At 42.9% G+C, this 21152-nt stretch overlaps 1 protein-coding gene across 1 annotated transcript in view; it reads left to right on the top strand.

The window, feature by feature from the left end:
- COL4A6 (collagen type IV alpha 6 chain) overlaps window positions 1-21152 on the top strand; it is a 295437-nt gene that overhangs the window by 207961 nt on the left and 66324 nt on the right. The window contains exons 4-5 of the mRNA XM_047082051.1: window positions 12989-13123; window positions 14496-14540. Coding sequence (XP_046938007.1) covers window positions 12989-13123; window positions 14496-14540 — 180 coding nt within the window. The remainder of the gene's footprint in view (window positions 1-12988; window positions 13124-14495; window positions 14541-21152) is intronic.

The following is a 21152-nucleotide window of genomic DNA, read 5'->3' as shown; positions in this document are numbered from 1 at the left end:
CTCCCTCCTTATATAACATGCCATTGACTCTGCATCAGCTGAAACCACCGCCCTTTGAGCTGGATACTAGACCCAACTACAAGGTCTTCAGTCTGTGGTGCATGTGGCATGGCATTGCCAACAGTGGATTTTCTCCACCTGGGCCTCTCCAGGTTGTGCTCTCTGGCCCCAGATTTTGTGTTGACAACACTGACTCAAGTACTAAATGCTATCCATCATTCATATCTTATAGCTAGTTCAGACTTCTCACTTTGAGCAAATCCAACTTTCCCAATAAATCATCTGTTTATCAGGAATTGCTAGCTCCCTTCTGGAGCACTCTCCAGCCAGGACCCCAAGATCAGCTATGTCAACAAGGCTCTCATGTCTTCCAATTGGACCTATCCCTCCCCCTCGCCCCCATCTTCACCCCCATTACTTCTGATGTATGTACCAGAGCCAAACCCTGGAAAACCCCACTGCCTGCTTTGCCAGCTCCTACTCTTGGACTGCCAAGTATTGTTTGAGGAGGCCTCCCTGACAAAAACGTTCTCTAGTGTCAGCACAGTTCTTGGGGCTGCTTGGCAACCCTTCAAACTTTTCTAACAGCTGACTTCCTACCCATAGCATCTCCTCCTGGGCTGTTCCAGTCATCCTCAGCCTCAACTACCTTCATTCTTATATAACCTCACTTTCTATGTTTATTGGGAAAATGGAGTTCAATTTGAAACGGACTTTCTCCACTCTCCTCTTACTTAGCAAAACTTGTCCTGGGTTTGTTTGTTTTTTGGGGGTTTGTTTTTGTTTGTTTGTTTGTTTGCATCCTTCTCCACTGTCTACTTTGGAGGACTAAAAGGCCCCCCTCTATTTCTAAGACAAACTTACCAACATTCTTTGGTTGAGTTCAGAATCATATCCTTCCTGCCTTCCTCTGCCTTATGATAATACTCATGTGTGTACATAACTAAATCTTTCTTTTTTTTAATTTTTTAAAGTTTATTTTGAGAGAGAGAGAGAGAGAGAGAGAGACAGAGAGCATGAGCAGGGGAGGGGCAGAGAGAGAGAGAGAGAGAGAGAGAGGATCCCAAGCAGGCTCTGCACTAACAGCGCAGAGCCCAATGTGGGGCTCGAACCCACCACCCATGAGATCATGGCCTGAGCCAAAATCAAGAATCAGACACTTAACTGACCGAGCCACCCAGGCTCCTTCATAACTCATCCTTCTGACTCAGAGTGAGCCCTCAAGGGCAAGGTCCATATTACATTTCTTTCTATGTTCCCAACATGTAGTATTGTGGCTGACATATAGGAAGTGCTCAACAACTGTTTACTAAATTGATGAGTTGTGAAGGGACTAATTAGAATGACTTGAGTTCTTTGCACTTTGTGCAGATACTTAATGGGTTAATGAGGGTGCCACCGGGAAGCAAGAAAAATGAAGGGAAGAATCAAGAGGGCTCAATAAGTTCCAGAACCAGGGTTTTTCATGGAGTTATATAGCGTCATGGTGGGAATATTTTATGTAGAATTGACCTGTCACTTTATAAAGGGAGTAGTGGAAAGAGCACTAGAGTGGGAATAAGAAGGTCTGGCTGTGCCACTCATAAGCTGTGTGGCCATGGACAAGTTAATTAACCTCTGGGCCTCAATTACTTTCTCTAGTACATTGAGGACGAGGTTATTACAAACATTAAATGAAGTTGTGGATGTGAAAACACTTTGAAATCTGAACCTCCTCTCCAATGCAAGTTGGTAACTCTTATTCTTGATATCACTATGATCCTGGAGCTTCTACTTTTCATCTACACCACAGCCACCATCACCCCTACAACCCATCTTTCCTGCGGCAACAGAAGCTAGATTTTATCTCAGCTTCTAACTGTCCATCATGTAAAAGGGAAAGATATCAGAATTGTGGAGCCCCCACTTTCAACACCCCCTTGCCATCTCCTTTTTGGCCTGTATGTATCTGTATGGATGACTTCACTTGTCTATGGGTACTATTGCATACAGTTGGTGGGGAAGATGTATATCATCCCATCTTCTGAAATTCAAATCCATGGCTGACTGAGAGCTATATGGTGGACTATGCTGGAATACCAACAGGCCCTACCATTTTCACAGACTCCTGCGCCTGTGGGCCTGTATATTTGGGTTGGAATGTGTATCTCTTTATCTGCATGGGTGTGGCTATGAATATGGGGTGTGGGTCTTTGAGGGAACTGCACTGAGAGTATGTGAGTAAGTTGTTCCTCTCCCTTCGATGCCCCTCCCTCCCCTTTCAGAGCTCCCTGAACTCTTTGGCATGGGTCCTGACAGGGAATTTCTTTGATCCTACCCTTCTTTTATTCTCCTTCTGTTTAAGGAGCAGTAGTTGGTTACTCCACATTCCCTCCTACTCCCAAAACTTGATGGCTTCTCGTCAAAGACTTGGGGAAGCCAACATCGATCCAGAGGCAATCAGCTCACACCAGCTCAGTATTGGAGCAAAGGTTGTGCAGAATATCAATGATGGGTAATTTATTATGTTGGAGAAAAAATGCCACATGTATTCCTTGTCTAATGGAATAGATACGCTGCAGCAAGAATTGCTGGCAAGTGAATTTCTGGCAAATGCTCTTTCACTTTGATTTTTATTATAAAACCATGGCTATGTTTTACTGGAAAAACTAAAAGAAAAAGTTTGGCTTTGGGCTGTAATTAAACCATGTATTTTAAAATAAACCATATTTTTAAAACTACAATAATAAGGTGATAGTGCAGGTCCAATCATTTTTAAACTGTAATTAGAATCCTGTGCAAGCCAGTCAATCTGCCCCCACCTTTATCAGCTTTAAATTCTCATATCATTCAAATTTTTTTCCTACTGAAACCTCCTCCTCATGGCTTTTATTATTTCATATCTTACTGCCTTATAAACCTAGCAAATGGGAAGGGGGGTTGAAAATTGGAAGTTTGGTTATTAGAGTATATTTCCCCCAAAGCAGATCTTTGTCAGTAAAATGAACTCTCAGCCCCTTTCACATACATTGTCTTAACTGATGCCCAAGGCAACCAAGGAAACAGGTGGGGCATGTAATATCCCCATTTTGCTGATGAGAAAACTAAGGTATAGAGGTGAATTGGCTTTCTCAAGATCATGCAGTTAGAAAGTTAGAACAGGGAATAGAACCTAAATCTTAAGGTTCTGCTGTATCCAGGCAATGGCAATATCAATCCAAGTTTACCAGAAGGATTTCTTTTATTTCTTATTTTTTTATTTTTATTTTTTGAGGGGGGGGGGCCAGCAAAGAGAGACAGAGAGAGAGAGAGAATCTTAAGCAGACTCCTCCACACCCAGTGCAGAGCCTCATGCAGGGCTCAACTCAGGGCTCGATGTGGGGTTTGGCATGGGGCTTGATCTCACAACCATGAGATCATGATCTGAGCTGAAATCAAGAGTCAGATGCTTATCTGACTGAGCTACCCAGGCACCCCTACCAGAAGGCTTTTTTAACAGGCCTGTGCCATCAAATCATACACAAGTTGTCTTCTAAATTCTAAGAAGGAAACCAATGTTATAGCAAATTCAGTATTTCAGTTTTTCCAACTCTTATATCAGTTTTAGATTAAATTCATCCCAGGGCGCCTGGGTGGCTCAGTCGGTTAAGCAGCTGACTTTGGCTCAGGTCATGATCTCACGGTCCATGAGTTCGAGCCCAGCGTCGGGCTCTGTGCTGACCGCTCAGAGCCTGGAGCCTGTTTCAGATTCTGTGTCTCCCTCTCTCTCTCTGACCCTCCCCCGTTCATGCTCTGTCTCTCTCTGTCTCAAAAATAAATAAACGTTAAAAAAAATTAAAAAAAAATTCATCCCAAGGAGAGCTGTATTTATTTTCTCATGCAGTCCAGAAACTCAGTTTATGCTTTGTAGTACAGTGGGGCTCTTTGTATAGATTGCATGCCCATTCAAAGGGGTGTGGTGGCTCATTCAACTATCTGTAATGGTTACAGAAGTGGTTTTTCTGTTTTTTATTTTTATGGTCAATGGTCATATTTATAGTGTTATTTGATTTTTGGTTCTTATACTTCCCAATTACAATATTGACACAAAAGGAAAGTTTGGTCTGGTTTTGGATGTAGTTTTATGAATATGTTGTAGACAACAGGGAGACCTGAAAATTCTTCATCATCTTATTTGCTTCTATATAGCAGACACCTCTGCTTCATCCTATTTTAACAATTATTGGTGTTCCCCAGGGGCAAGGGAAAATATGTTTAAAAACAAAATTCTCCAATTTCTGCTCAGCACAATGATCATCAAATTAGTATACTGTTCCTGTAATCTGTTTTCTGTCCTTAATATGCTAGCATTAGGGACTCATAGCACATCAGAATTTGTCTACAAGAGCCTAGAAAACTGTCCATTGCCCACAGACCAATTAAAGAAGGCATTTTAACTGTAGAAATGGGAGAAGGAGAAGGAAGAGAAGAAGGAAGAGGGGGAGGAAGAGGGAGGAAATTCAACAAAAAGAAATCTCCCATCTTTTTAAGTTCTGGGGAGTATCATTCCTTCAAATGCCTGTTATGACTTAATTTATTAATTCCATTAAATGAATTTCTATTAAATATTACTTGTTCCAGTGAAAAGATTGGGTAAATTGAGATCAGTTGATCTTCTGTTAATGAAAATGGCAATATTTCCTGCCCAGAGTAGCTCTTACTGTCCCTTTTCAAGTGGGTTTGGGTTTCTACCTTCAGAGCATTATTCAACGCAGAGGGGTAATGTAGCTTGGTGGAAGAAACAGACTTTTGTATCAGCAAAATTAGCCTCATTAATTGCTTGATGTATGACCTCAGGCCAGTTTCTTACCCTCTATGAATTTGGATTTCAGTGTCCTCATGTGTAAAATGAGTCTAATACGCACTTATTAGGGCTGTTAGAGGATTTAACGAGATGGATTCAAGGAGATGGTACTTAGTAAGTGCTTGGTAGTAAGAAGGTCATTATTGTGTTTTAGAAGAGAAATGTGAATGAACAGGCAGAAAGGAGGGATACAGATTGTTGACTAGCAAGAGTTAACTTTTTCACTCTGGGAGGTGTCTTGCTGAAAATTTCAACATGCTGACAATAGCCAATGGAATAGGTGTGTGTGTCTTTGCAAACAAAACATGTAGGTGCATGTCTTCATGCCTCGGCTGGCTGCTGCAAACACTGATTATAGCTTAAGAACCAGAAAATAAATGTGTTTTCATTTGGGTGTTGAGGGCAAGCTTCTGATACTGCTTCTTAGCTGTGGCAGACACTAACAATTTGGGGGGTTCACACTTTACTAGACACCAATCACCTTTTACGTACGTATGTATGTATGTATTTAGGTAGGTAAGGTCACTGCCCTTGCTGGAAAATTGTAGATGATGCTATTGTTATCAAACTGAGCCAGGGTTTTCTGGGCCACAAAATAGGTCTGTATATCTGTATGATATGAGTCTTTGTCATACATTAGACTTATTCTTCACCTACTGGTATTCTTTCTGCCTTATTTACTTCTATGGACAATGTTAGCCCATTAGTGCTATGACTAAGAGAGTGGAGTGTGAGGCTCTATGGATGGCTGTCTCCATATATTGTAACAGAAGGAGCACAGAGTTGATTGGGAGGCCCTATCACCAGCTCTGCCACTCACCAACTATATGACACGGGCAAGCCCCATCGGCTAACTGCTTTGCAGTTTGGTGTCCTCAGCCTACCACGCAGATGTGTTGTGATCCTCCAAAGGAAGGGCAAAAGAAAAAGTATTCTGAAGTGTCTTAAATATTCTGCCCTTGGGGGTGTTATCATTAATTTCCTTCTTACCACATATTTCATGGCTAAGAGAGAGACCCCAGCTACTTAGGCCAGAGCCTGATAAGTTGTTGCATTTCCTCTACCCAGCCCCATTACTAAAATGAGAATTCCAGTTGGATGGTAAGGGCAAAGTGTAGAATTCAAGCCGCCTAGTCCTTAGGCTAGAGGTCAGGGGGTCAGCAATCTCTGCTTCATTTTCACCAAAGGCCACACAGGGGTTTTTCAGGATAGCAACAAAGTCTTTTTAATCTAATTTTTCCCCTAGCTAATGAGACTTTGGACGTGGCCTTCTTGAAGATTCCCAAGTGCACATTTAACTCTGCATTTTCTTGCACTCCACAATTACACCTTTTTCTCCAGAATTATATTTTGAGTGCCTACCGCATACCAGACACAGCATCTCTGGAGATACTGTGGTAAAAGTGTCAACTGAACTCCCTACCCTCTCAGATGTATGGTCTAGTGAGAACAGCAGGTGCAGAATATCCCCTTAAATGGTCCCAGGTATCTTAATCCCCACTTCTCCAAAGGTGGACTCCTCAACTTCCATCCAAGACTCTTCTTCCCCTAGGTTTCCTCAGGTCAGTGAAGAGATCCACTCAGTTGCCCAAGCAAGAAACCTGGGAGTCATCCTTCATAACCCTCTCTGTCTTACCCACAAATTTGATTCTAGCACTAAGTTTTATTCTTTTTACCCTCTAAACTCTCTCTCAAATCTATCTTCTCCTTGTCTTTTCCTGCCATGAACGTAGTCCAAGTCACCGTTATTTCTCTCCTGGAGGTCACAGCCTCCTCACTGGGTTCTGTGTCTCTGGCCTTGATGCCTTATCCACTCCATTCCTATATGTGCAGAGTTGATATTGCATGGACTTTGATAAGTTCCTTTCCCTTTCTGGGCTTCAGCTTCTCTGCCCTGAACTGGATGATTTCCTAAGTCTTATACAGCTCTCTTTTATGTGGCTCTGTGATCAGATGGTTCTTGATTGCACTCTGGTACAGCTATCCAGGCTTCCAATGAAGGTATTGCTGTACCTGGCCACTGGCTTCTCAGTGTGTATATTCATTCATTCATTCATTCATTTCTCCATTCATTCAGCATTTACTGAGGTCCCATTGTGTACTAGGCACTGTACTTAGTACAAGTGATTCAGTGAGGAAAAAGACACAGGACTTGCCCCCAAGGAGCTCAATCTGTTGGGGGTATAGGCACAAACAGGCAACCTAGCCCATACTGTGGGGTGGGGGCAATCATGGAAGGCTCCCTGGAGGAGCTGATAACTTTATTGGAGTTTGAATGATAAATAGGAGCTAACCAGGAGAGCAGAGATATGTACAAAGGCCCTGGGGCAGGATGCTAAGAGAAAGTAAAGCAAGATTGGAGGTTGGCAAACCAACTAGGAGGCTGTGACAACACTGTAGGGGAGACATGAAGAAGACCTGAAAGAAGACCATCAAGATAGAGAGAAATGGGCAGGTTTGAGTTGTATTTTGGAGGTGGAATTGACAGTCCTTGCTGGTGGATTGGATGTGGAAGATGAGGGAAAGGAGAGAAGTCATGGTGAATCTTTGGGCCTCTGGTTTAGTCAACTTTGTGGATAGACTGTCATTTTCTGAGTTAGTTCCATTAACTCAAGAGGAAGGAGCTGGTTTAGGGAATGGGTTTAAGGAGAAGATGATGAGTTCAGCTTTGGTCATGTTGAGTTTGTGATGGAATATTCAAGTGGAGAGGCCTGGTAAGCCATTAGCTATAAGAACCTGGCACACTGAGAAGAGAAATTGGGGCTGGAGGTTCAGACTAGGGAGTCATTAGCATGTAGAGGAAATTCTTTTAAGAGAACGAGCCCAAGAGAGCAAGGACACCAACACTGAGTAAGGGGGGAAATGTTCTCCACAGATGTGGGACACTGGCATACATGCTCGTTCATTCCTGGGCACACATCTCTGCCCCAAAGAGAGTTTCTCCATGATATGTGTGCATCACCCACTTAAACTTAAGAGAAGGAACATTAGGTACCCAATCATAACTTCTCCATTTTACCATGAATGATACCTAAAGAGGAAAGAGAACTTATACTTTCATGCCAGTTGTTTTCATTAACTCACTTAAATGCTTACAATAATCTACACCAGAGCTATTATTCCTCAGAGCCCTTAGAGTCACTTGCCCAAGGTCACATAGCTATTAAATGGCAGTAATGAGATTTGACTCCAGATCTTTCTGATTCCAGATCCAGCACCATGATACCAGGTAACAGCACCGAACAATCTCTGCTGTATAGCTGGATCCTTAGGAAAGCCTGGGCACACCCCCTCTTCCCTTCTGCTTCACAGATATCATTTGCATCCCCTAGCTTAATGCTTTGCTCTCCATTAAAATACAAATCCCCTTAGGGAGAAGTAAAGCTCTAAGTTGTTGTCAAGTCATTTATGCCTCAGTGGGAATGAGTTTCAGATTCTTCAGTAGGCATAAATTTTAATTTTATGGGAGAAGGACACTGGAAACTTCAGGGAGGGATAAGAAGAGAGAAAGGGCCTAGTAATGAAAAGTCAGCTCTCTCTGTTTCACAATCCTACCTAGTCTGAGGCATGTGCTTTTAAGATTTGTAGATACTATTCCTGTATATGTGTACTAAATAGTCTCCCTTTATCCATGGTTTCACTTTCCACAGTCAACTATGGTCCAAAAGCAGATGATCTCCTGACCATAGGTCAGAAGGTCAATAGTAGCCTAACCCTACATCACAGTGAGTACGTCATTGACCTCACTTCATCTCATCATGTAGGCATTTTATCATCTCATGTCATCACAAGAAGTGTGAGTACAGAACAGTAAAGATATCTTGAGAGAAACCACATTCACATACCTTTCCTTACAGTATATTGCTATACTTGTTCTATTTTATTATTATTGTAAATATTTTACTGTGCCTAGTTTACAAATTAAACTTTATCCTAGGTATGTATTTATAGGAAAAAAGATAGTATATATATGGGATTTTGTACTACCTGCAATTTCAGGAATCCATTGGGGGGTCTTGGAATATATATCCGTAAATAAGAAGGGACTACTGTCCTTCATATGCAGACCCATTGCTGAGTCTGTCACCCTGGTTATCTGGGGTTGGGGATGTGGGTGTGGTCTGATCTAAGGTGACCTTTAGCTGCATACTAACCCCAACATACTGTGGTTAGCAGGAGGCAGCCAGCCTGGGCTTCAGTCAGGAACTGCAGTTCCTGGCCTCAGGCATTCTCTTGAGTCCCAGTTCATTCTCTTGAGAATTAGACCCTGCTGTGCATATTTAAAATCCCGAGCAGATGGAGGCAGGAGAGCTTGTTGGAAAGACTTCGGAGGAGTCCCTTCTGCCCTGTCTCGGTCTGTTTGCCAAAATAAATGACATGTATCAAGGCAGGGCATTGGTCCAAGCCCATTGAAATTCTGCTAGCAGTCCAAACAGTGATGGTGTTTCAGATTGGTTCTGTGAAATGATCAAAGTTAGGAAGAGAGAAATGATGTGTGAGCATCTGGTTGCTGCAGCCTACTGATGGGGACAGTCCCAGGGGCGGGCCTAGGTAAGGGGGGGCAGCCTCAAGGACCCCCTAGGACATCTGCCACTGGCAAACAGGGAAAGAGCCACACACTGGCAGCAGGCAGTCTGGTTTGAGTCCCATGCTGTTTTCCTCACCAGCTATGTGACGTGAACAAGTCCTTCCCCTTCTCCAGGCCTGCCCCTCACCCCTTATATAAAATAGAACCTAGATGAAATGGTCTCCAAGGACCCTTTCTGCTCGAACATTCTGTGACTTCTCTGACACTGGTTTGATTTTATTTGTAGTGAGAGAGGCCCACCCACCCACCTGCTTATCTGTAGCTACAATGTTCTCACACTGACCTCTGCTGGCCATTTTGAAAAGTGCCACCGATAGCTTCTTGGGAGGAAAAAAAAAAAAGCAGTTCATCATTATTGATTTAGTATTAAGCTTCAACAATATGCTGGGCACTGCGACAGAAACCCTGTGTACTGGAGACGAGCAAAAAAGAACACAAAGCTGTAAGCACAGAATAAGCATATCTAGAGATGGCTGACAAAACAACGCACAAAAGAAACGTGTCTCCCCCCCACCCCACTTTTTTTTGGCCACCTTCATTTGTTCGTGGTGCTCTGTGCCACTGTACGAAAGGACCTCAGTGGGTAGGAAGATTCCTTGTCTCATATCCTATGACTGCAGGCTCCAGAAGGGCCTGGAAACCCACTGAGGAGGCAGTTCTGGGCCAGTAGTACCTCAAAGCCTTGAGACATCCCACAGGCCCTGCTTCTGGCCCCTAGATCATCAATCTGAGAGGTTTCTAGCTGGGGCCAGCCCAGACACTGTACCTCAGAGGTATACATTCCCCTGAGGGGTGCCATTTCAAAAACCGCTTTGAAAAAAGAATTTGAAATCAAAGAATCCATGAGTTCTTTTTTTTAAATATGAAATTTATTGTCAAATTGGTTTCCATACAACACCCAGTGCTCATCCCAACAGGTGCCCTCCTCAATGCCCATCACCCACTTTCCCCTCCCTCCCACCCACCATCAACCCTAAGTTTATTCTCAGTTCTTAAGAGTCTCTTATGGTTTGCCTCCCTCCATGAGTTCTTTCAGAGAGTCACTTTAAGCTCTCCGGCTGGAACGGAAGAATTGGCTCTACAACTGTGGCAAATTCAGCATGGCCACCCAGCCAAGAGAAAGGAAGCGGGCCATGGAATCCTGCCTTTTATGGATGGAATCAGATTTCCTGTTAAGTCCAGACCTAGAATTGTCTCACTCCTAAGTCTCTTTAGTTACTCTTGCTGAGCATGTGCTCTACAAAGGCAAGAGACCAGAGCTGGAATGTGCCAGTCCATGGCATGTGCCCATGCCAGGCACTGCTCAGGCTCTAGTGATGTGGGCAAAATGGGAATTGGGCCACACCACAGTCTGCTTTCTCAGTTCAATGGTTTATCGTGCTCTCCACCTCCCATCCCTTGATGTGGGAAAGCTTTGGGCAGGGCTCAGATTTGGGTCAAGCATTCAGTGCCTTGACCGCATCCTCTCTGCTAGTAATAACATGGCCTCAGCAAGTCCATCCTGCCCCTATCCTCCCACCAACTGGTCTCCTCCTCCCCCAACAGCTGGTTCTTATCTGTCTCCCTTGTTCCAGCCTCAGGCATGCTGCCCTGGCCTCATGCTGACACACACATGTTCTCCTGAATGCTCATTGATGAGTTTCAGCCCTGAAATGCTGCCTTCTTCCCATCCTCCCCTTCCCATCCCCAAACCTCTGAGGGTTCCCTATTTGCTACTATATCAAGTCTTCAACTTCCTTCCTTGCTTTTCAGGCCCACCTCAATTGGGGCCCACTCAGCCTTTCCAGTGTGGGCCGTGACTCCCCCCAGACATGAACAGAATGTAAGCATTTCACAAACCCTCCACAGCCAACCCTTTCTTTGTGTTCCTGCACTACTTAGGCTCTGTTCTGGATTTGTGCTGTTTGCTATGCTTTTGGGTACATTAGTCTTGAAAGCGAGGTCCACATTTTAGACTTCTTTGTTAATCCTCAACACCCCAGCACTATTTTTTAAAGTATTGTTCTTTTTATTTTTAGATATAGATAGATAGACATAGATATAGATAGATAGATAATTTATTTTTCTTTTTAGTTTCATATATACATACATAGTAAAAGTTTACAAGGGTAACAAATAAACAGAATCATTGTAAACAAAATTCCAACTACGGGAGGTAAGGGCCTAAAGAGTGAAAGTTCATGCCCTGCTCCATCATTCCCAGAAACAAGTTCCGTAAGCAGTCTAGAGCCCAGCGCCCAGTAGAGGCTATATGTTGGGTGCTAGAGAAGGTCAAGTGGTGGGTGGTGCCCCCAGAAAATTGCATCTCTTTAGGAGAAGCATTTTTGTACTTCTTTGCAAGAGTCCTTGGTCTTTGTGGGCCTGATTGACACTGGAAATTTTACTCCAAAGGCCCCACACAGCTGGTGACCACTTGCATCTCCAGTATGTGACTGTAGCCACTCCAGAAAGCATCTGTCCTGTTTCCAGCCTTTTAAAAAGTAACCATTGAAGGTGAATATTAAAGGGCATGTTTAATGGGCTTTTCTGAGTTTTTCACAGGTCTGTAGGAAATTGCAGACAGTCAGTAAAAGGGCCAAGAGGTAGAGGTGGGAAGCGTTCATGAAAATAAGCTTTCTATCTGGTATGGTGTTGCGTTCTCTGAGAGGTAATGCATGTTACTAATGGTTTTCGTCTTTCTGCCAAGAAAATTCAGTTCCTACTGGGATTTGTTCTAAATGATAGACTAGCCCGCCTGTGCTGCACCCACTGGGGTTAATTCTCTGTCTCGGTCAGCTTTGAAATGTCAGCCTGAACTTTCAGACTTAATTGTTACAGACACTTTATAACTAAAGCATTCAAAATATTAAAGCTTCTCCCTCTTGCTATTATAATTAATACTTAATGGATATTTTCAGGCTTCTTGAATTTTACACATTCAACAGTCTACAGTTAGTGGGTTGAAGGGAAGGAGATATATAGAAAGGGAACAAATAAATAATGTGTGTGTGTGTGTGTGTGTGTGTGTGTGTTTCCTGTAAGCATCTGTTTCCAGTTGCAGTGATGGGGTCCTAGGATCTGCCAATAAAGATGGGCTTTGACAGGTTGGTCAGCCCATGGGTTTCTGGGTTCTCCCCTCTCTGGACCCCCGAGGCAGTGTTCTTTAGACATTGCCATTTCTGGACTTCACTGCAAGTATGTGGTTGGCCATTTGAATGGGAGTTATAAAATGTCACGATGTTCTCCAGCATTCTTTTCTTTCACTATTTTGACAATCTGATGGATGCCCTGGCATTAACTAGGAAGAGGACAATATTATCCCGCCTGAATAACTAATCTCCTAAGAAGTACAAAGTTAAAGGATCTTGGTGCACATGAATCTTATTAAATGTGCTTATAAAATATATTCTATCCAAATAAGCTTAGCAGCCCCTAAAATAGCCTTTTCTGATCCGTGTCTGGAACTTTGGTATGCTTCACAGATCTCTAAGCCAAAATTGTTTAGTGAAGAGATGACAGTATTCTCTGTGTATGGGAAAATGGGAAGCGTTGATGTTAAGTACTCTATTGACTAAGTGCACTCCTTCTCTCCATCTTAGGGGCGACCGGGACCAATTGGAATTCAAGGTCCAACAGGTCCTCAAGGATTTGCTGGCCCTAGTGGTTTATCAGGATTGAAAGGAGAAAGGGGCTCCCCAGGTCCCCTGGGACCATATGGACAAAAAGGAGATAAGGTAAAAACACCAGAGTTTGATTTTTCTTTGACTGATGAACCATAGGTATGAAGGTGAAAAGTTCTAAATCTCAGTTCTGTTCGTTTATGGAAATAATACTAATCCTGAGTACCTTGGTGCCAGGCTATAGACTTTAATAAGAGACAGGCTGTGTGATATGCTGCTAATAGATCAACCTATTTCCAGAGAGACTCCTATGGCAAGCAAGCCATAAAGTGCATGTATTGGCTACTTGCTAGACACGTGAGCTTGCTGGGGTGGGAATTCATGTGGGTTTGGAGTGGGCATGGGTCAGAAGTTCAATCAGATGGGCAATAGAGGTCAGGAATCCAAGCAAGGAGACTGGGAAGCAAGATGTCAGAATGCTTGGAAGCAATCTGGGCTACAAATGTAGGGAAAGAGATGCAAGAAAGGAGATTGATCATGTTGTGGTAGCTGGCTGAGTTTAGCAACTTAGTTTATGTTCCCTTCAGATTTTAATCACCTCCTCTTTGCCCCATTGGTAAGGGAGGGATTCCCAGCCTAGGGTTCTGAGGATGGCAGAAGACATGACACCTGATACTGGACAGAAAACATTGACAGCAGGTTTATTACTCACATATACTCACAGCGCAGGGTGAAAGGACACCACACACCACACAGGGCCACACGGGGGAGGCAGACTTTGTAGTGGCAAAAGGGTGAGGTGCCCCTTGGCTCCTGGGGGAGGCTTGTTTGAATAATACAGTGGGTCATCAAGGAACTGAAACCAGACTCAGGGATAAGCAGGAACTGTACCTGCTCTGTGTGATAAGGAGGGCCATTTGCCTAGGAGACCTCATCTAGGGGAGCAGAGTGATGGGGAACTTGTGGTTAGGCCTTTTGAGGCCCCCCACCCCAGTTTTCCCAGTTTCAAAGCAGCATGTCATACTGAGCCATCATTTTAGGTTTTGCACCACATTGCTTAAGATAAAAACTGGTCTCAGAACACAGACATGTTTAAGACCTTAGGTAGAGGCAAGGTGACACAATGTGGAGAGTGAGGTATAAAACACTTCTAAAAACTTAGGTCACGAGGGGTGCCTGGGTGGCTTGGTCGGTTAAGCGTCCGACTTCGGCTCAGGTCATGATCTCACGGTCCGTGAGTTTGAGCCCCGCATCAAGCTCTGTGCTGACAGCTCAGAGCCTGGAGCCTGTTTCAGATTCTGTGTCTCCCTCTCTCTCTGCCCCTCCCCCGTTCATGCTCTGTCTCTCTCTGTCTCAAAAATAAATAAACGTTAAAAAAAATTTTTTTAAAAACTTAGGTCACGAATCACATGAACAAATGCACCAAATCTAATGGACATCAGTTGGATTGTCTCTTACATTCCTCTTCCTACTCTTTTTATTCTAGGGTCCCATGGGAGTTCCTGGCTTTCTTGGCATCAATGGGATTCCGGTGAGTGTGTCCACAGAGGTATTTTTTTTTATTACCACTTCTAGGTTGTGCTTCAGAGGTCAAACATCTTAGCCTTAGCAACATCCTGTGGCATGCAAGCATTCTCTGGGTCAAGTGTTGAGATGCACGTGATAAGGTTTGAAGAGAGGTGGTCACACACACTTTCCCTGGGATTTAGTTACAGGTAGCACTAAATCAGATGGTTGGGACAGGTGCAGGGATAAGAAACCATCAATACCTTAGCCAAAATGGGTTAGGTTTCATGAGCTGAGGGGAGCTTTAATTAGGGATGAGGGACTGGTTCTGAAGTGCGGAGACAGTGCCGCATTCAGAGCACATACATACTCATTATAAGAAAATTATGAAGACATGTGATATTAGATAGAAAAATACTTAGAGATATCTTGATACATTTCGTTCCAGTAATTTGTTCTCTTCCACCTTACCTCATTGCAGAGTGAATTTCCCTTTAGTTTTTACAAAGCGACCATTCCAAAGATCACTTGCAGGCAGCCCCTTCCCTTTATCCCGAAACCTGGTTTTGCTGGAGATGAGTGAGGAATCTGGAGCTCACAGTCCTTTTCTCATTACATCCAGTCCAACCCCTTAGGTTCTCAATTTTCACACTGTATCCCTACTTATCTCACCACTGGAGAATCCATGATAAATAACATTTCGCCAGCCTTGAAAATACAGTATTTGCAACTTGGCTTCTATCAATTTTTAGTTATGTCTTTTGGCACATCTCTATATACTACATCTTTAGCCTGAGCTGTGTTTTTCTATAGCAGAGCTCTTCAATCTTGTTTAAGAGAAGACCCAAATGTGTGGAAGCTCAGAGTACAGATCAGGAAGAAATAGAGCTTCTTCATTTCAGGGACATGTTAGAGCCTGCTTTTATCCTTTCAGCCTTGAAGGGGTTCTTCTGAGCCATATCTAAGCAGAGTTCGGCAAATCCTAGACTTAACAGCTTTTTGTGTGATACTGCATAACCATCTAGTATCAAGGAAGGGGTCTTAAATCTCTTTGTGACAATCTCTAGGTATTTCTTGGGTGCCGGCTTGGTGCTATGACTCTACTATGGGGATACAGAAAAAACGTATGGATCTACACTCAAAGACATTATCATTTGATCCATTTTCTTCCAAGATCTAGCATACATTTGGAGCTGGAGGACAGAAGTCTTGCTTCCTTGTATTTGTTCTATGTATCAACAAATAAGCCATCAGAATTTTGCATTTTATTCAACTGCAGACTCTGAAAAATGCCCAGAAATGGGCCAGCGGGCAAATAAGAGGATGGGGTTGGCTGTCCTTTTATAACATCCTCTGGCATTTTATCCTGACTGTGTCCCCATCTGCACTTTATCCAGAGCCTCCACTCAGGCTGTGTATCTTCTGGGAGCCACCAGGTGAGGAAAACTAGAAAGCTGGAGATCACCTCTTGCATTCCTCCTGCGGAGCTGGCTTCCACTGGAGATGAGTGGGGGATTTGAAGCTTGCAGCAGTACTATGCCCTTCCTCCTGTAGTCTCTTTCTAATGGGGGCTGGAGGGAAGTGAATCCTGTGATGCAAAGGCTGATTCCAATTCTGGACTAGAACATGCCCTAGGGTCCAGCTGGACACTTCTGCCTCCAACTTGTGGCCAAGAGAGCCATAGACTTTGCAGGGATTGATCATTTCTCGTTGGGGCTTCATTACTTGGGAGAATGAGTTACAGGTGTCCAGATTCCTCCAAATTAATGTGCCACTCCCAATAGAAGTCCCCACTCACTCGGCCCTTCCCTTGACCAAAGGCTCTATGTGTTTTCTTTTGACTGATTGCATTACTTTCAGGCTCCAAGCCTCTCTCACTCCATGAAATGATTTTTCCTTGTTCCTTCCCTCTCTTCCATCTATTCGAGATGTATTTACTGAGCACCTTCTGTCCACTGCCTATCTCTCCCTTCCATCTCTAGTGTCTTAGGAGTCCTTGGTGTCTGTTCCATACACCCTAGCTCCTTATTACATATGGCCCACAGTATTTATTATTTGTCTTGTGTAATGGTCTTATCTAGCTTTCTTGAAAGCACAGAATAGGTTTTCTGCTCCACTCAGAAGCCTCAGAGACCCCAGGGCTGAATTCACCATGTACTAAGAACACTAGGAACACCAGAGGGGTGGTTGGGTGGCTCAGTCAGTTAAGTGTCTGGCTGACAGCTCAGAGCCTGGAGCCTGCTTCGGATTCGTGTCTCGGTCTCTCTTTCTGCTCCTCCCCTGCTCGCTCTCTCTCTCTCTCTCTCTGTCTGTCTCTCTCTCTCTCTAAAATAAATAAACATTAAAAACATTAAAAAAAAAGAAATACTTGGGGGACTGATTCCAACCTCTAGTGCCTACAAAAGCAACAGTTCTCAGACTGGCAGGACTCCCACAGACACAGGAAAACACAGACACCCTTGGCCTAGTCAGACTAATTATTTTGCTCTACTTTTGGCAGCTGAAACCAACAGCTTCCCCAACACATCTTACTAAACTGGATTACTGCACAAATCTGATTCCCCTGTAACATACGTGTCACTGGTTTTAGTCTCCAAACTCTGTTTTTGCGTCATGTAGATAGTTTCAACATAAGTGAGCAAGTATTCATTGTATGATCATCCAAGTCTGTGCATCAAGGGCCACAGCAATCAGTCGGGGGAATGAACAAACATGGGGTGCCTGGGTGGTTCAGTCGGTTAAGCATCCGACTTCGGCTCAGGTCATGATCTCACAGTCCGTAAGTTCGAGCCCCGTGTCGGACTCTGTGCTGACATCTCAGAGCCTGGAGCCTGCTTCCGATTCTGTGTCTCCCTCTCTCTCTGACCCTCCCCCATTCATGCTCTGTCTCTCTCTGTCTCAAAAATAAATAAACGTTAAAAGACATTTTAAAGATATTCAACATTAACACAACATAGACCAGGGGTGGTTTTTTATAATATCACAGCTGTAAGTTGGGGCTGTTGGCACCCACAAGAAATGTATGTTTATCAAATGTTTTCAGTTCTTGGGGCACCTATGTGGCTCCGTTGATTAAGCCTCCAACTCTTGATTTTGGCTCAGGTCATGATCTTATGGTTCATGGGTTCAAGCCCCACATTGGGCTCTGTGCTAACAGCATGGAACCTGATTGGGATTCTCTCTCTCCCTCTCTCCCTGCCCCTCTCCTGCTCACTCTCTCTCTGTCTCTCAAAAATAAATAAATAAACATCAAATGTTTTCATTTCAAATAAGTCTGGAGCAGAAATTTTCAAGTTGTCCTTTGCAATTTATGTTTAGCTTTTCTCATGAAGTTAATCTCAAACATTTTCCTTCCTAAAGACTAGTAAATGAACATATCAGATTTATACCTTCAAAGTGAACACACACTCAACAAATGGAAATTTTCCCTTTGAAGTCTGGGCTCTGAGGAACATGGCTTTTCTGGATTACAGCACATCTTATTCTGTGCATTCAGTCCCTTGCGTTTATATAGAAACATGGTTTCCTCCCTCAAAAAGCTACATTCTCTTAGAGAGCTGGCACATATGTATATAAAAGCATTAACTAACACTAGAAAAGGCAAAGTGCCATAAATGCTGTGGTTCTACTGAGAATTGAAAAGTGATTGTGTATTTCATTTTAATGTTGGCAACAACCCTATGAGGTAGTATTATTCATCTCCATTTCACAGATTGTGAAACTGAGACTCAAGCTGGGGAGTGGCAAAGTTGGGATTGGAACACAAACTCAAAATTCAAAACTGACTCAAAACATTCTTTAGCTGTCATCTCATGGTATCACCTGGACAGGAAGGGGCTGACAGGTCAAAGTCAAATGTCAGAGGTGAATTCCAGAGAATTTAGCTAAGGTAGGAAAGAGTGAGCAAGTACTCCTGGAATCCTGCAGGTGGAAGATACTAGGAATTCAGGGAGGAAAACTACAGGAATATTGGGGCCCCAGTAAAAATACTGTGGATACCAAGGGATAAGAAGCCAGGCAAAGGTTTTGGTGTCAAACAGAACCAAGGCCCCAGGAGTAAAAATGGTCCCCAATACTGAGCCAGCCTCCTGTCTTGCCTTAATTCATTCCTGTTACCCAGCTGAGAGATAACCTCTAGCAAGTTGGGATGGGACATTTTTTTTTCTTCAAATTTTTTATTTAATTTGTTCTTAGTTAACATATAGTGTAATATTGTTTTGGGGAGTAGAATTTAGTGATTCATCATTTACCTATAGCACCCAATGCTCAACATGACAAGTGCCCTCCTTAATATCCATCACTCATTTAGTCCCTCCCCCCTGAGCCTCCCTCTATCAACTCTCAGTTTGTTCTCTATCATACAGAGTCTCTTACGGTTTGTTTCCCTTTCTTTTTTTTCCCCTCCTTCCCACATTCGTTTTGCTCCTTAAATTCCACATGAGTGAAATATATGTTATTTACCCTTCTCTAACTGACTTATTTCACTTAGCATAATACATTCTAGTTCCATCCACATTGTTGCAAATGGCAAGATTTCATTCTTTTTGATGGCTGAGTAATATTCCATTATATACCCCATATTCTTTATCCACTCATCAGTCGATGGACATTTGGGTTCTTTCCATAGTTTGGCTGTTGTTGACAATGCAAAGGGGCACATGTACCCCTTTGAATCTGTATTATCTTTATCCTTTAGATAAATACCTAGTAGTGCAGTTGCTGAATCGTTGGGTAGTTCTATTTTTAACTTTTTGAGGAACCTCCATACTGTTCTCCAGAGTGGCTGCGCCAGTTTGAATTCTGGCTGACATTTTAAAGTGGTGATCAGGATTGTAGGAAGAAATAGACAATCCACCTGAAAGGGTTGATTGAAGACAGTTGCATGAAGGGATGTAGACATGATTCAGGGGAACAACAATGGATTGTAAAGTAACTAGTATCACTTTTGCCACCCCTTGGCCCAAGGGGGAAAGAAAGAATGGTAATACTAAGAACCCTCTCAGGCCTGGACCCATGGAATACTGGCTGCTCAACAACAGCCAAGACTTGTAGAGAAATGTGGCCATTTCCAAAAATATGGCCAGGGAGGGAATGGGGGAAATAAATGACCTGTGCTCTTTCTCTTCCTGTTCTTTGACCTTCTGCTTGTGTCTCCCAGTGGCCAAATAAATACAACTGGGAGACAGAGGGCAAGGGAGTCTAGGTGGTACTGTTCATAAAGGTCAGCTTCCCAAGGCACAGATCTGGGGAAGGTGGAGTGTAGATCTTCAGGGCAAATAAGAATATCCATTTCATTTGGTAATAAAATGTTGATGACTTAGTAAGCTGTCTCAGTTTCCCCAGTGCAGCTAAAAATCATCACCTGAGTCTGGGCAGGCACAGATTACAGCAAGTTTATTGCAAAGATAAATTTATTGCCCATTCTTCTGTTCTTAGCATTCTATGAATCCAGAAGTCTAGACTCATATTTTTGTATCAACAGATGGTCTATCTCTGACAACTATAATAACAATGAAAATGCATCAAAATTCTGTGGGGTATTTTCTCAATAAGAATTTGACAAAAGCTCATTTCCTCTAATAATTTGAAAAGTTGATTTTTGAATACATGGCATGTTTTTGTCAAATTATTAAATATACACACTTCGTGTTAAAAAGTGCATGTGGGAGGGTAGGAGTCTACCTTTTATTGACCCATCTAGATTTCTGTTGTTTCCGGTCATCACTTTGCTCCACCCAGCACACAATCCACTTTTGATAGATTCAAAAAGATAGATTCTCTACAAAAGCAGACTCTATGCACCATGGAAGCTCCACTCTAGAAAATTATTGAATTCTGATCAATTATGTGATTGCTAATTCCCCAAAAACAGCCTCAGTAGCAAGCATGGAGAAGAGGAGACAGATCCCTAACTGGAGCAATAGCCTGATGTATGATAATGACAAAATAAGATTGGAAGTGTACTTCTTCAGAGACTTGCTTAATTTTTTTAGCAACCATATAGAATTTATTTATTTATTTATTTATTTATTTATTTATTTATTTATTTATTTATTTTTAATATATGAAATTTATTGTCAAATTGGTTTCCATACAACGCCCAGTGCTATTCCCAAAAGATGCCCTCTTCAATGCTCATCACCTACCCTTCCCTCCCTCCCACCCCCCCCCCATAAACCCTCAGTTTGTTTTCTGTTTTTAAGAGTCTCTTATGCTTTGGCTCTCTCCCACTCTAACCTCATTTTTTTTCCTTCCCCTCCCCCATGGGTTTCTGTTAAGTTTCTCAGAATCCACATAAGAGTGAAAACATATGGTATCTGTCTTTCTCCGTATGGCTTATTTCACTTAGCATCACACTCTCCAGTTCCATCCACGTTGCTACAAAGGGCCATATTTCATTCCTTTTCATTGCCACGTAGTACTCCATTGTGTATATAAACCACAATTTCTTTATCCATTCATCAGTTGATGGACATTTAGGCTTTTTCCACAATTTGGCTATTGTTGAGAGTGCTGCTATCAACATTGGGGTACAAGTGCCCCTATGCATCAATACTCCTGTATCCCTTGGGTAAATTCCTAGCAGTGCTATTGCTGGGTCATAGGGTACGTCTATTTTTAATTGTTTGAGGAACCT

The sequence above is a fragment of the Lynx rufus genome, unplaced genomic scaffold (genome assembly GCF_022079265.1).
Source record: "Lynx rufus isolate CCGP_SWC_20201006 ecotype Redwood Valley unplaced genomic scaffold, mLynRuf1.p SCAF_19, whole genome shotgun sequence".
In the NCBI taxonomy this organism is placed as follows: Eukaryota; Metazoa; Chordata; class Mammalia; order Carnivora; family Felidae; genus Lynx; species Lynx rufus.
The sequence above is the reverse complement of the archived record's forward strand: the minus strand, read 5'-3'. Positions and strand labels throughout refer to the sequence as shown.